Below are 14,777 nucleotides of genomic sequence, written 5' to 3'. Positions count from 1 at the left end.
TATGTACTGCAAGAAAACCCCTTAAAGGCATTTCAGGAGTTTCCAGATTACAGATTGGAAAAAATAAGTAATTTTTGAAGGGTAGTAGTTTCAGTCAAAGCTTATCAGATTATTAAAACCTTTCTTCTTTTCTTTTCTTTTTGGAGGATGGAAGAAGTTAGTGTTATCCAGCATTCCTGCTGAGTATATAACTTACTGCCACTTCTGATCTTTGAAGAGAGATTTATCGCTTCCTGTGGCAATACTGAATACTCAAAAGGTACTCATTGATTACTTGATCCTTGCCTACTTTCCATAGTTATTAATACTCTTCTCTCCTTCCTGTCAAAGAGTGACTGCTGTTGACTCCTGCCTGCTCTGAGTTATCTGGAGCATTACATGATCCCAGACAACTTTATGCTTTGCTCCTGTAGTGTGTGCACTTGTTGGTCAGTATGATGTATTGCCTCTTGAAACAGCCTGTCCAGTGCTGGCAGCCAAGGGAGAGTTTTCATCTGCCTTTTAGCACCTTTCCTGTTGCCTATCAGACAAAATACAATTTCTTGTTAACATTCTGGAGGAAAGAGGATACAGTAGCCCTTAGTACTTTAAAGACATATTTTTTTCCTTTATTATTAGTTTAGATTTACTCAATGTGGACCTGGGTTTTCTCCTGCAAATTATAAAAAAAGTAGTGAAGTCTCTTGTCAGTACTGCTTCCTCCTTTTCTTACTGAAGCCCCTATAGAAATCTTGTCTGATGTGGATCTTTGTCCTTCCATAGCACTTGTTACTCTCTGCACAATATTTGTGTTTTTCTAATGCTGTTCTCTTCAATACTGGGTGGATTTGGATATCCACCACTGTCGAAGTGCTGGTCCCCAGTAGATTGCCAAGAGTTACAGTACATCTGTTCATTTGCTGAAGAACTGAGCAGTATTTGAGAGCTTTGGAGGAGTATTGCAGGGCCTCTACATCTTGTGTGGAAGTGAGTGCTGAGACCAGTAAATCTCAGTCCTAGGAGCATCATAACTATAACTGCATAGATGGAAAAAAGTCTCAACGTTTTGTGTTTGAAGTTTTAAGTATATCCTTCATTTTATGTAGTGCCAGAGTATGGTAAAATAATTTGGTTGGAAGGGACTTCTTGTGGTACGTTGGTCCAACCCCTGACTCAGTGCAGGGCCAGCATTGTTGCTAGTTGAGGTCAATTAGGTTTGTATTTAGGAAATATTTTTCTTTCCACAGCATCTTTGAGCAACCTACTCCAATGTTTGACCACTCATTGTTGCAGCTGGTCTGTTGCACTGTTGCTTTTACTCTCTGCTTCCAAGAGTAAGGCTTCATCTTTTTGCTTCCTCTTGAAGGTAGCAGTAGGATCTCCCCATGGCCTTTTCACAGCTACCTCTTATCATTCTGCTGTGTAGGTCTTGTATATCCAGCCACCTCATTGTTTTGGCAGCCTTCTGGTGTGTTTTTTTCCAATGTGTTCTAAGCTCAGCAATGGACACATGATGCACTTTAAATTTTCAGTTTATGCCTGTTTTCCTTCAAGCTTATCAAACATTGCCCATATGTCAAAGATCTGATGGAATGTAAATTCATACAAGGTATTTTATGCCAGAAAATACACCAGGTATTTAACAGAAGTTCAGTATCATCTCTGCAGTAGAGTAGCAGTGACTTACTCTCCCTTTGGGACGTTCTCTTGGAGTAGATCATTACAAGAATGCCTTGCATTTTTCGGCTCCCTGGATTGTACATTAGTAGGTTGATACTTCTTGAGTGGTGTCCAAGCAGCTTCAAAACATCTCTTAAACTCCAGTACCTTATTTCCTTAATCAGAATCAATACCTTGTAAACAGAGAGGGGCAAGGGCTGTGCCTTGCATTAAGTCACTACCAGTGCTAATCTGCAGAGATCCCTGTGAAATGTTCTCTATTTGTGTTGTCTTCAGTGTAGGAAAGAGCTGCAATTACTGGTTTGTTTTCTTTCCCCTCATAGGAGTTTGGGTACAATCTTTATTTGAAACAGCTTTCTTTACTTTTAAATCATTTGCCAAGCAGAAAATTAGGTTTGAAAAATGGAAGAAACCTATTTCTTGATTCAAAATTTCAGGAAACTTAAAGTGGATAAATCAGATGCTTCCATTCAGTTCACTGTGTTCTGTTGTCCTCTTGTGTGTGTGACAAAACTTCTAAGGTGATAATATTGCACATGGAAGGTGTTAATTTTGTATCAGATGTTTTCTGAAGGGAGAAGTCCTTCTCTCTTGAGGCTTTTCTGCATTAATTGAAAAGTTTGTAAAGTTCAGGAAATCTTTTCCAGTGTTGCACAGCACAGAACCTGGCAAGGATGCAGCTTGCATCAGCAGTCTTAATATGCCCTTAGCAGTGGAGCACACCCCATGTATCCTCTGAGCATCCTCTTTCCTTGGTCAGGGCCTGTATGTAGCATTTGTGATTTTTGCAGAGTGAGTGTTAAATAAAAGGAGATAATTTCCAAATTTTTTTAAAAGCTCACTATCACTGAGCATCCACAGCTCCAACAAACCTCTTATCAGTAATGCTCTTTGAAGCTGGTAAACAATTAAAAATAGAACTTGCCAAGTAATAAATGCAGCCAGGACCCAGACTTGGGTGCCTTGTACTAAATAAATGGTAGAAGAACCTGGAGGGAAAGCACTTTAAATTCAAAGGGTGTGAAATCCAACACTGCTTGGCCCTCATTACTGAGTGCAGCAAGAATACATGCCTCTCTTGAGAATTACTTCTCTTGACTTCCTTACCATTCCCAGAGTTTTTAGCATGTGTGCATGCTGCAGACTGACAAGGATTACAGAGAGAAATAAGGTGCTGTCTTGTAAATACTGTATTTCTGTAAATGTGAATATTTTTAAGTCCTTAATTGATAAGGGTAATGAAGCTTGCTCCAGTGAGGAGAGAGCCATGTCGTCCTCAGGATGGCAAGGTTAGAACTGTGTTAGAGCTGATTTTGTTATTTGATATAAGCAGTATATCCACTGCTGCAGTGATAGTGTGTAAGGAGTGATATTTGCTCTCATTTACACCTCTTCAGCAATAAAAACTCCTTCAGTGTTTGATGTGCTATTCCACAGCACAGGACAAAGAGGCCATCTGAAGTAGGCAGAGCTGGCTCTAAAATGTTATATTGCACTTGTAATCTGACATGAGGCATTCAGAGCTTTAGGTTGGTTTTGCTTATGGGTCTTTTGGTAAGGAAGGGGTCCTCAAGCAGTTATCAGTACTGCTCTCTTAGGGGTGTGGACAACACCTTTGTTAAACAGGCATTAAATATTGACCACTGCTTTTATTTCCCCCCTCCCTCTCCCCCCCCCAACCCCCTTTACCTTTCTCTTTTATGTAGTTTCATTAGTTCATCTGTTCTGTTCCAGAGTGAGTTCTGACCTCAGGAGCTGCATGAAGAATAGCCAGCATGAAGAGAGCAAATCAGTCCAGGCAGAAGTGCAGAAGCGCCAAGAACATAAATGTAAATTGAGGGGGTTTGAAGTGTGGTATGTGTTCCATGCTGAGGCAGTAGTTTCCTGAACATAAAGCTTAACATTGTGCTAGTAGAAACCTTTTTGCCCTGCTTCTCTTTTGGCTGCCCTTAGTGTTGGGGCACACCAGGGACCTAGTCTGGATTGAAATAAGTATCCTTGGCTGGGTGAGTTGTGGCCTGGATTAGTTTCCTGACCAGTAGCTGCAGTCTTGAGAGTGCTTTTGCTAACATGAGGAATAGTTGGGCTGATGAATGGACTGAGTGGGCAGTTTAAAGGCAGTTTCTTTGCAGAGTGGGTATGTTTGGAAATTAGATCTTACTGCTTCCTGGGAGAAAGGGTGTTTTTTTTCTTCCAAGGTTGATTGCCTTGTGGGATTTTGGGGTTTTTGTGCTTTATCTGCTTTGAAGGTTGATTGTGGCACTTTTAGGGCTTGGTGTATAAGAATATTTGGAATACGAGTTCAAATTAATTGGGGGTGTTTGTAAAACAATGAAGCTTCTTAAAATTTCAGCATGAGAGTCACTTTAAAGGAGTCACCTGGGTTTGGTTCTGTTTATGTCTGCTCTAACACCTAACTTTTCTGTGATTCAAAAGCAAGGATGTCTTAATTTAGGCTCTGAGAGTTTGTCTTGTCCACCACCCTTCTACCATAGGTGCTTTCAAAACTCTCCTGGAATTTCCTGTTCCTGCTGCAACAGCAGTAAACTGCACCTCTGTGTTTGACAGCCTGACATTAGGTTAACTAGCACTCACTTTAGTTTTCCTTATGTGCATCAGGGTGTGATTTGTGAGGTGACTAATAGTGCATGGGCAGCTATTGTTCATGGGGTAGGACCCAAGTTGCCATCCGAGGGGTAAGCACTTCCTGCTCCTCCAATTTGAAGCCTGAATTCCCTTCTCCTGGTAGAGCATTACTACTTAGTGATGAGTACATATGCAAAGATAAAAGAAATAGCTGTTCCCCAAAAGTTTATTCTTGGATACCTGTTCATCTAAGTGAAGCCTTAGAGGAAAACAAAATCCAAATACTTATTATGAAGTCTCTAGAATGCCATGAAACTTGTTGCACAGGTCTTTTTTCAGGTGTGGGAGTGGCTGGTGTTGCCATTTTGGTATCGTGCAACACTACATCAGATGGCCAAAGTATCCTGTTCTGCTCAGAGTTATTTTGAAGAAATACCTTCTTCTGCTGTTAGCAGTTTGCCAGTAAATTAAATGAAAGCCTAAGTTAATCTGTGATGGGAGAATTGACCACAAATACTTGTTGATAAAACTAAGAATCTTTTCCAGTATCTACCTACAGTATAAGACTTTGCTTTCTGTAGCAATTGATTTTACAGGCTGTTTAATGTGCAGTCATTTTTGATTTTCAATTTAATACCTTCAAGTATTCTGGTGGTCTTTCATGAGCTTCATCACTTTTACATTATGAAGACCTGTAAAAGGGAAGGACTGATTACTTTTATGATCCAACATCAGTTGAAAAGAAATTCCTTTGTGATTGCTTCTTTTAAAGTGTAAGTCTTCTTATATTCTACACCCGATTAGATTGCTTTTTTGTCCTTCTGAAATGGACTGTCAGGTTAGCAAAACACAATGACTTCCTTGAATTAAAAAGGGAAACTTAAAAAAAAATACTGGTAAGAGTATATTTCACTTGCATTTCCCAGCTTTCAGTAGAGAATTCCCTGAATGAGTAAAGACCTAGTATCATCTAGTGAGATGCACTAGCAGTTATTGAAAGAAATAGTGAAAAAATAAAATTGAGATTTGGAAGAACGGTAAATAGGAACTAAAGGAGAAATTAAAGAAGAATGGAACAAATTTTAAGAACATTAAACTAATTTTGTCCCTATTACCTTCTCATTAGACTTTTAATTCTCCAAATCTAAAATAAAAGCAAGGGAAGAAACTATTCCAGAAATGAAGCTGAAATGCTTTCATCAGTCTGCTTTTTTCATCAAGGCTTTGCTTGTCAGGTTACAGGATATCCCAAGTGACTTGAATATGTGTGGGATTTGTTGTCAGTAACTGCAATGATGTTTTATCTTTTGTTCCACAATGCAAGTTTCAAGCAGTTGACATTATTGTATCTGCTTTTCTCTCCATTGTAGGCTGCAGCTTATTACAGCAGAATTAGCAGTATTAGTTCTGGAAGAGCCATGATCTGGGGCTTTCTGACACTGTCAGGTGCAAGGATTAAGAGGGAGTTTGTTCAGCAAACAGCTGAGGAAAGATTTGGAATTGAGTTTCCTTTGCCTGGCTGGGGTCCCTGGGTATATACTCTTGTTTCCATGTCTTGCATTAACTCCCCGAGTTTCTGATCCAAAGTGAAAGGTCAGCTTTTTTCTGCATAATTGCAGGAGATCACAGGTGTGTGCTACTTGCTGACTGAAAAATAGGGGTTAGTGCTGAATGAAGCTTCTCATTGCTTTGCATCATTTCATGAGACACAATGAAATTGGGAAGATCTCTGCTGGGATCCCTGGGCAGGAGTAACAGCCAAGAAAATTTCTTCTGTAGGTTACAGGAGGAGCAGGGAAATAAGAAAACGGGGGGAAGTAGAGAAATGGCACAAGATGCATTTTGATTCTAACACCATACTAAGATAGCTATGGGTGAGGAGTGTCCTGTAGCCAGGGACAGGCTTGGCTGTGCCCTTAGGAATTTGTAGGGGTCAAAGGTAAAGATCACCTTTGATAACATCTGGGCCAATTAATTCTTGATTGAGTTCATTATGGTGAATTATTCTGTCAGTGTGAAGGAAGAAGCTGAGAGCAGCTCTTTGGACAGTGAGTGCTGTGTTTAGCTGTCTTACAGAGACCATGAAACTGTTACACAGCTTAAAAACCTAGTCTTGTTAGTAAGGAAAAAGTGGATTCCTCTAGATGTCAGTTTAATGTAAGGATCCACTTAAAAGCTTTGAATCACTCCCTAGAGCAGTGTGCTCTTCTTGTCCTATTAAGACCAGCCTCCCAGTACAGACACCTTGGTTAAGTAATCTCCACCAACACTGTCTTCTCTGATCCCCTCACAGGGCCAGCACTCAAGGAAACCATCCTTCTTCAACTCTGCATTTTCCAATTGCAGCTCTCATTCCCATAGCTGGTTTATGTATTTCTTGGGACATAATCTTGACAGGCCCCTTTTCATGCAGAGGAAAAACAAAAACCCATGGTGAAGTTCACTTTTTTACTTCTAGGTTTCTTGCTTTTCCTTATGCCCTCCAAGATGCTGAAATATTTCTCAGAATAATTACTTAATAGTGGGTTAATGAGACTGCCTTTTTGTTTTCGTTTAAAGCTGCAGTAAATGTTTGTCCATTTTTACTCTTCTTGTTTGCTTTCAGTATCAGTGTTGTAAGTGGCAAGGAGTAAATGAAAAAACAGCTGGAGATGGGCGTAGTAGTCATAACCAGTGAATATGGAAATAATTGCAGTAGCCAAATGAAAGCCTTAAGCTTTTACTGTGAGGAAATTTAGTGAAAGAAATTTACCCAATGTTTTAGTATTCCTATTGGTAGTAACTCTTTTGTGTTTTGCATGTGAAAGGCACAGCTGGCCTGTTTGGATGTATGTCTGTCTGCTTTAGAGTAAGTTACATTCACACCATGTTCATCTCTTATCAGGGTAGCTCTGCTGGAGGACATGGAAAGGCTGCCTACCTGTTAAACTGCCTTATCTTTGGCTGTGCTTAGCTGGGAGACTTTTCAGGGAGAGGATTCATGGTGGGAAGGAGAATGGCCAAGCACTCCTGCAGTTAATCTGCATCTGCTCATGCCCTAAAATACTTACACAGACATGTGTGGACTGCAAGCAGGGGAGAAAAAAAGTCTGTTGTCTATAAACCCCCTTGGATATGTCTGGGTTTTTTTCAATCTTTCTCTTGCATTAAGTGGCATATATAGTGCATAACTGCAGATTCTTAGTTGAAGTGTTTGTTTATTCCTCTATTCGGCTTTCAACAATTCTCATGGAATGCGGGGGCAACATAAGTCTCCCATGTTTTAACATTGGGTTTTATTTCCACTCTGATGTAATTTTTAATAAGTTGCTAATCTACAGGTCACGTAGAGAAAGAGCTGACAAAGCCATGTCAGTTTTTGGGTGAGATCTTCATGTAGATTGACTTGAATTCAAGGCCTGAATATGGTGCCAGGTGATAGGGTTGTTTGCACTAGTGTAGCTGCTGATACTTTTCACTTTATGAATGTCAAAAATTTACAGACACCATTTGGCTTCATTGTGTCCATTGGAGTTTTAATCCTTTTTTTCCTTCAAGTTAAGTGCATATTACAGCATTAAATGTACTTCTCAATTGCATTAACTGTCCCAGCAGTTTTTATTGAGACTGTGCCTTGTTTGGCAAAAATAAATATTTTTGTGTAATTTGGTACATGACACTTGATGCAGTTCAGGGTTCCTTAATTTTAATGTGTCTGAGACACAGACAAATGCTTCTTTGATAGTAGCTTTATTATAAATAACACCACTAAAAAAAATAGGCACTGGCACTAACCATCCCTGTCGCTGGGTTTGTACTTTGTGCATTGACAATGACACAAATTATTTTTAATGCTTCTACAATTCCCTTCAAGTACCTAAAGGGGCTTCAAGAGAGCTGGAGAGGGACTTTAGAACAAGGGGGAATGGCTTCCCACTGGTTAGATTGGATATTGGGAAGAAAGTGAGTGTACCTGGGCTGAGACTCCCCTGTGCTGTAGTCAGCAGGACAGCTGGCACTAAATTGCTTTCTCTCAAGCAACCTTTTGGTTCCTTTCATTAGAATGACGTGTCAGCTGTATGAAACACACAGCACTTTGTATTTCTGCTTGTTCCAGCTTTTTAGATGGGCCTTCCACGAGTTGTCTGAGCAAGCTTAGGTCTGTTGTTTGGATGTCACAGCTCCTTACCTGGCTAATTGGATTGTGACAGTGCACTGAGCTGTTTGGTGTCACGGTGTCTCTAGGTAGAGAATGCTGAGTGAGCCTGTGTGTAAGGGCTGGCTTGAGCTATTAGTGGGAATTGTGTTTCAGACCTTCTTAGATCTTTTTTTGGTCATTCTCCTTATTGTGGAATATTTTCTCTTTTGCTTTTTTTTTTTTCCAGTCTTGAATTACTGCATCTTTTAACCTACTGCTTTGTTTTCCTTTTTAGATTCAGTCATTGTGGAACCAAGCTGTTGGTGTAAGGTAGCAGTAACTGGTAGGAAGAGAGCTGGAGACAAAAGCCAGAAATAAAAAGTTGAGAGAAACTCTGCAGTTTTTATTCCTCATGTTCTGTTATAATGGTCTTAGTTGTAGCAAATGGCACATGTCCTCCAATAAATACAAAACTTACCTGTGAGACTCACTTTATGAAAAAGGAGAATTGGGGTAAAGAAAAAAATTAAGTAAAAGAAGTAGCAAATTGTTCAAGACAGCATGATTGAGAAATGGCATGGACAGCCAGTGCAAAGCTCGCTGCAGCAGAGATGGAGTCTTTACAGAGAGTTTATTTAATAGGAAAGCACCTATACATTTTCCTCTCAAGTTTAGGGTACATCCTGTGTCCCCTCCTCAGAGTTGAAGAATTTTGAAATCTGTAAATTCACACTTTTTCAGAGGAAATCTCATCAGTTTCCTGAGACTTTTGAGCTGTTCAAAACATCGAGATGGCTCCTATGTATTTCTGTAATTTTATATATTGTTATTGTGACATTTAGTATATTGTGACATTTCCCCAGTGAAAATAGTTTGGTTTGAAACCAGATTTTCAGATGCACTAACATTGAGAGAAGGGAATGGACTATAGTGGATACTTTGGAATAGGCATGAATAAATGCTGATCCATGGGAGACCAGGGAATCTGGGTCAGGATGCAGCAGCAGGCAGGGACAGTGGCAGTGGCAGGATGCAACATGTACTGGGACAGTGGAAGGGGCAGGCATGGATAGAGAGATGATGTGGGGGTGGCAGGGTCAGGATGCACTGGTGGGCAGGGGACAGTGGAAGTGGTGGGCAGGGATGGAGGTGACACAGGTGGCAGTGTCGGGGTGCAGTGGCAGCAGGGATGGAGGTGACACAGGTGGCAGTGTCGGGGTGCAGTGGCAGGCAGGGATGGAGGTGACACAGGTGGCAGTGTCAGGGTGCAGTGGCAGCAGGGATGGAGGTGACACAGGTGGCAGTGGCAGGCAGGGATGGAGGTGACACAGGTGGCAGTGTCAGGGTGCAGTGGCAGCAGGGATGGAGGTGACACAGGTGGCAGTGGCAGGCAGGGATGGAGGTGACACAGGTGGCAGTGTCAGGGTGCAGTGGCAGCAGGGATGGAGGTGACACAGGTGGCAGTGGCAGGCAGGGATGGAGGTGACACAGGTGGCAGTGGCAGGCAGGGATGGAGGTGACACAGGTGGCAGTGTCAGGGTGCAGTGGCAGCAGGGATGGAGGTGACACAGGTGGCAGTGGCAGGCAGGGATGGAGGTGACACAGGTGGCAGTGTCAGGGTGCAGTGGCAGCAGGGATGGAGGTGACACAGGTGGCAGTGGCAGGCAGGGATGGAGGTGACACAGGTGGCAGTGTCAGGGTGCAGTGGCAGCAGGGATGGAGGTGACACAGGTGGCAGTGGCAGGCAGGGATGGAGGTGACACAGGTGGCAGTGTCAGGGTGCAGTGGCAGCAGGGATGGAGGTGACACAGGTGGCAGTGTCGGGGTGCAGTGGCAGGCGGGGATGGAAGTGACACAGGTGGCAGTGGCAGGCAGGGATGGAGGTGACACAGGTGGCAGTGTCGGGGTGCAGTGGCAGGCAGGGATGGAGGTGACACAGGTGGCAGTGGCAGGCAGGGATGGAGGTGACACAGGAGGTGACACAGGTGGCAGTGGCAGGCAGGGATGGAGGTGACACAGGAGGTGACACAGGTGGCAGTGGCAGGCAGGGATGGAGGTGACACAGGAGGTGACACAGGTGGCAGTGGCAGGCGGGGATGGAGGCGGCCCCAGCCCCGGTGCAGTGCCGTGTCTCGCCGCTCGGGGGCAGCCGTGCCCCGCCGTATAACCCCTGATAGCCGCGCGGCAGGAATCGGGTGAGAGGTGACACAGGGACAGCGAGCCAGTGGCGGGGGCTGAGATTCTTCACCGGACGGTGTAAGAATCCATCCATTCCTTTCACTCAGGTGCACCCCTCACTGTGAGTGTCTTTAACCTGAGTCTTGCTGCAGGCATCCCTGTACACCTGCATTCCTAGGCTGGCAAACCTCTGACACATGCCAAAGTCTTTATGCCAATGTCCTGTTCCCTGGGACATAGGATTTTCTGATTTACAAGTCGGAAATGGTGCCTTCCTACTACTTCACTATAGAATCATAGAGGACACTGGCAAATTTTGGCCTTTTGGCTTGCTTTCAGGTGACTTAGTGGTGTTGTTACCAGCTGCTATTGACAGTGGATGTGAAGGTCCATGTGAGGGCCCCACCTCTGCTCAGAGCTGCCTGTGCTTGTATCAAGGTTGCAAACCTCTGCTTGGCACCAAAGTTGCATTAGCTTTGCAGATGGACTTTTGCCATTTTTTCCCCTCCATCTTATGTATTTTATTGTTATCTCCTTGCCCATTTATCACATTTTTATGTGTTGTTTAGCTGTGTCCTTCCTTTTTTTTGTTCAGACCCTTTTGGCCACCTGGAAAGTCTTCTCTCTGCAGTTACATTTCTGCAGTTACTGTAGGCCAGAGACCTGCTCTATTCTGATTGCCTGCTGTCTGGTGTTAAGTACTTGCATCATCTCATGTACTTCAGCTGTTTGTCCATATGGATTTGCTCCGACTTCAAAAGCTGATGGGTGGTAAAGGAAAGGAGAGGCGGGATCCCTGCAGGGAGTGCTCAGGAAGCCATATGTTGGTATTCCTGGGTATCTGGTGCCCTCTGGAGACTGTGCCTGCCCACGACATCATGAGTGACAAGATTATGTCCCTGGTCTGAGCAAGCTGAAGAACAAGATGAGCTGTATTGTTTTTACAGCAGGAGTGGAGGATACCAGAAAAGACAGTAGAGTAAAAGCAAGAACTCTCTAAAAATGATAGCAATTACATGTCATAATTTTTAAAGCTGATGGAGACTTGATAGCTGTACTTCATGTTTATGTCCTGTGTAAAATCAAAATCGAGTACACAAGATTAAGCGTAGATATTTCAAAATAGTATGGGGATTTTAAAGTGTTGAGTTAGCAAGGGAGATTAAATATTTATATTAATTCACTTTGGTCTGAGAGGCCAGTCTAATGGGAAAATACATAAGTCTCATAGCAAATCTGGAACTGGATTCAGGATTTTTTCACAGGCTTAGTAAGGAAGCTGGGTTTTTGTCATTTTATTCTTACCCAAGATTGACCTTGGTACTTTATTAATGCTTAATGAGAGGTATAAGAAATGGTATCCTGATGCAGGGAAAGTGTTTGGCATGGCTTGGGACTTCCTTTTATTTTTCTAAAGTAAACCACCTGGAACAGAGATGGACTTACAAAATGCTCCTTTACTATAATCTTAATCCTTTCATTCGGGAAAAAGACAGCTGCAAATTATAATTTTTTTCAGCTCTTACTACTCTTGAAACAACCTTCCTGTATAATGAGAATACAGGAGTTTAATATTTTTCCCCAACTGCAGTGAAGAGCACTGGGTGATCTGAGGAGGTACAAAATCTCAGTGTTATGTTTGTGTGCAGGTACTGTCAGAGTTTACAGTTAAGGCCCACCAAAATGCTGAACTTCTGTCTTGTTTGTTTGTGACTGTATGGATGGATTTAACACAGGTGTCATGAGATCCTTAGAGTCCAGCAGCTCAGTCCACATCATTTACACTGAATTAAGATTTTACTTGAGCTGTATCTCCTGCTATGGCTCGTTCAACTGAGGAGGGAGTGCACAGTGCATCTTGAAATCCACTCAGCAGTGACAGAGGTGGGAGCAGGAACTGAACTCCAGGCTGGTGACAAGAGACATATTTACCTAACTTTTTTATGGCCTTATGATGTTCAGAGTTTAGACTTGAACTAATAGTTTGTTGAACTTGAATCGTATACTTGAATAGTAGTTTGATATTAAATAAGTGCAACTTACATTCTTGTGCTTAATTCTAAGTGTCTTTTCTTCCTGTAAAAGTTCTGTAGTTCTCAAATGTAATACTTTCTTTAAGGTTGGCTTTTTGATTTTAACAGTGTGGTAAATTTGTACCTTTAAAATTCATGGCCAGAGACTGCCTCTGGTACTGCTAAGCTATGTGAAATGATTAAACAAGCTCAATAAGGAATAATACTGCTGTGCATCTTGCTGGTGGGATTTGTGGTCTTTGAGAAACAGGAACATGTGTATCACTTAATCTCTCTTCCTTGCTTTCCTTCCTTTCCAAGAAGCTGATACAGTTGTCTCACTGCAGGCAGCATTCTGTGATTGCCTTGGTTTGCAGTGATGGGCTTGTGGAGAACTACAGCTCTCAGCTCCTGTTTTCTGAATATGATTGGGATGACTTGGGTGTTTCCAGCTGGGCAACTTATCCTTCTGTGGGATTTGTGCAGTTGTTAAATACTTTGGGTAGTGTGCAGCATTCATTTTCTTGTTTTTACAGCAGGAAGGTGAAATGGAAGGTGAGGCAGTCGACGCTATTGTGGAGGAATCAGAAACTTTCATTAAGGGAAAAGAGAGGAAAACCTATCAAAGACGCCGTGAAGGTGGGCAAGAGGATGATGCCTGTCATATACCACCAAACCAAGCAGATGGAAGTGAAGTGGTGCAGGATGTCAGCAGTGGGGTGCAGATGGTGATGATGGATCAGCTGGATCCAACTCTTCTTCAAATGAAGACCGAAGTCATGGAAGGCGCAGTGTCTCAGGAAACTGAGGCTACTGTGGATGACACACAGATCATAACACTTCAGGTTGTTAATATGGAAGAGCAGCCTATAAACCTTGGTGAGCTTCAGCTGGTTCAAGTACCTGTACCAGTGACTGTACCTGTTGCCACCACGTCTGTGGAAGAACTGCAGGGAGCTTATGAAAATGAGGTTTCCAAAGGAGGCCTGCAGGAGGGGGAGCCCATGATCTGTCACACCCTCCCTTTACCAGAAGGCTTCCAAGTTGTGAAAGTGGGTGCAAACGGTGAGGTGGAGACACTGGAACAAGGTGAACTTCAGCCACAGGAAGATCCCAACTGGCAAAAAGATCCAGACTATCAGCCACCAGCCAAAAAAACAAAGAAAAACAAAAAGAGTAAGCTTCGCTACACTGAGGAAGGCAAAGATGTGGATGTCTCTGTATATGACTTTGAAGAGGAGCAGCAGGAGGGTTTGTTGTCCGAGGTTAATGCAGAAAAGGTGGTGGGCAATATGAAACCACCAAAACCAACAAAAATTAAAAAGAAAGGTAAGTTCCCCATCTGCAAATGGATTTTGAAAAGGCTTTTGTTGTGGTGATTGCAGTGTGACTGAGGCGAATGAATACGTGCAAGTGGGAGGAGAACAGACATGCCCAATGCTGCTTGCTCACAATGTAATAGTGCTTGACTGCAGTGTTTCTTGAGCACACCTCCCGTCTCCTCTCTATAGGCTGACAGGGAGATAATTTCCCAAAAGTGTGATACTGTGGCATTAATATTCTCATACAACTGTGACTGAAAAGATTGTTCGCTTTGCTGTTACACACGTAACAGTTTGTGTGCATCTTTTACATCAGGAGCCAATGGTATAATTAATTCTGTGGGCTTTTTCATAACCAATTGCGGAGTAAGGTAGATGGTACAAAATACAGTAATAAGTATGTTTGATTTTTGTTAAAACTGTAAGTTAAGAAACCCTTTTTAGAGTTCAGAAGGAACATTAAGTGCTGGCATATGAGTGAAAATGAATCAAACCAGCCACAGGCAATGCAGTTGGATTTGGTGGTGCATGGTGGTTCTTTGTAGTAGTTACACCAAGGATCTTTTCTCTTACGTTACACAGTAGACCACAGTACTGTCAAAGACTAAAGCTGGTTTCCTTCATGACTAGGTGTAAAGAAGACATTCCAGTGCGAGCTGTGCAGTTACACTTGTCCACGTCGTTCCAACTTGGACCGCCACATGAAAAGCCACACCGATGAAAGACCACACAAGTGCCATCTCTGTGGCAGGGCTTTCCGGACAGTCACATTGCTGAGGAACCACCTCAACACTCACACAGGTACTCTTGGTTTTGCATGCACTGTGTTTATAGGGTCTGCTCTGCCATCAGCATAAATGGAATTAAGGTAGACCTTTCTTGCTTTCCTGCTTTCTCATGTGG

At 42.7% G+C, this 14,777-nt stretch overlaps 1 protein-coding gene across 8 annotated transcripts in view; it reads left to right on the top strand.

Annotated features, from left to right (window-relative positions):
• The window catches only part of CTCF (CCCTC-binding factor), a 34,065-nt gene that overhangs the window by 7,876 nt on the left and 11,412 nt on the right, over window positions 1-14,777 (top strand). The window contains exons 2-5 of one of the 8 annotated variants that reach the window (XM_021541135.3): window positions 147-259; window positions 3,394-3,488; window positions 13,089-13,881; window positions 14,505-14,675. In XM_021541135.3, coding sequence (XP_021396810.2) covers window positions 3,435-3,488; window positions 13,089-13,881; window positions 14,505-14,675 — 1,018 coding nt within the window. In that variant the 5' untranslated portion in view covers window positions 147-259; window positions 3,394-3,434. Of the gene's footprint in view, window positions 1-146; window positions 260-1,680; window positions 3,514-13,088; window positions 13,882-14,504; window positions 14,676-14,777 lie in introns of those variants that run through there. The other 7 variants (XM_021541136.2, XM_077786371.1, XM_021541138.2 and 4 more) reach the window with 7 other exon arrangements.

The sequence above is a fragment of the Lonchura striata genome, chromosome 13, assembly GCF_046129695.1.
Source record: "Lonchura striata isolate bLonStr1 chromosome 13, bLonStr1.mat, whole genome shotgun sequence".
NCBI classification, from domain to species: Eukaryota; Metazoa; Chordata; class Aves; order Passeriformes; family Estrildidae; genus Lonchura; species Lonchura striata.
Note: the sequence above shows the minus strand (reverse complement) of the source record. Positions and strands in the feature narration are given on the sequence as shown.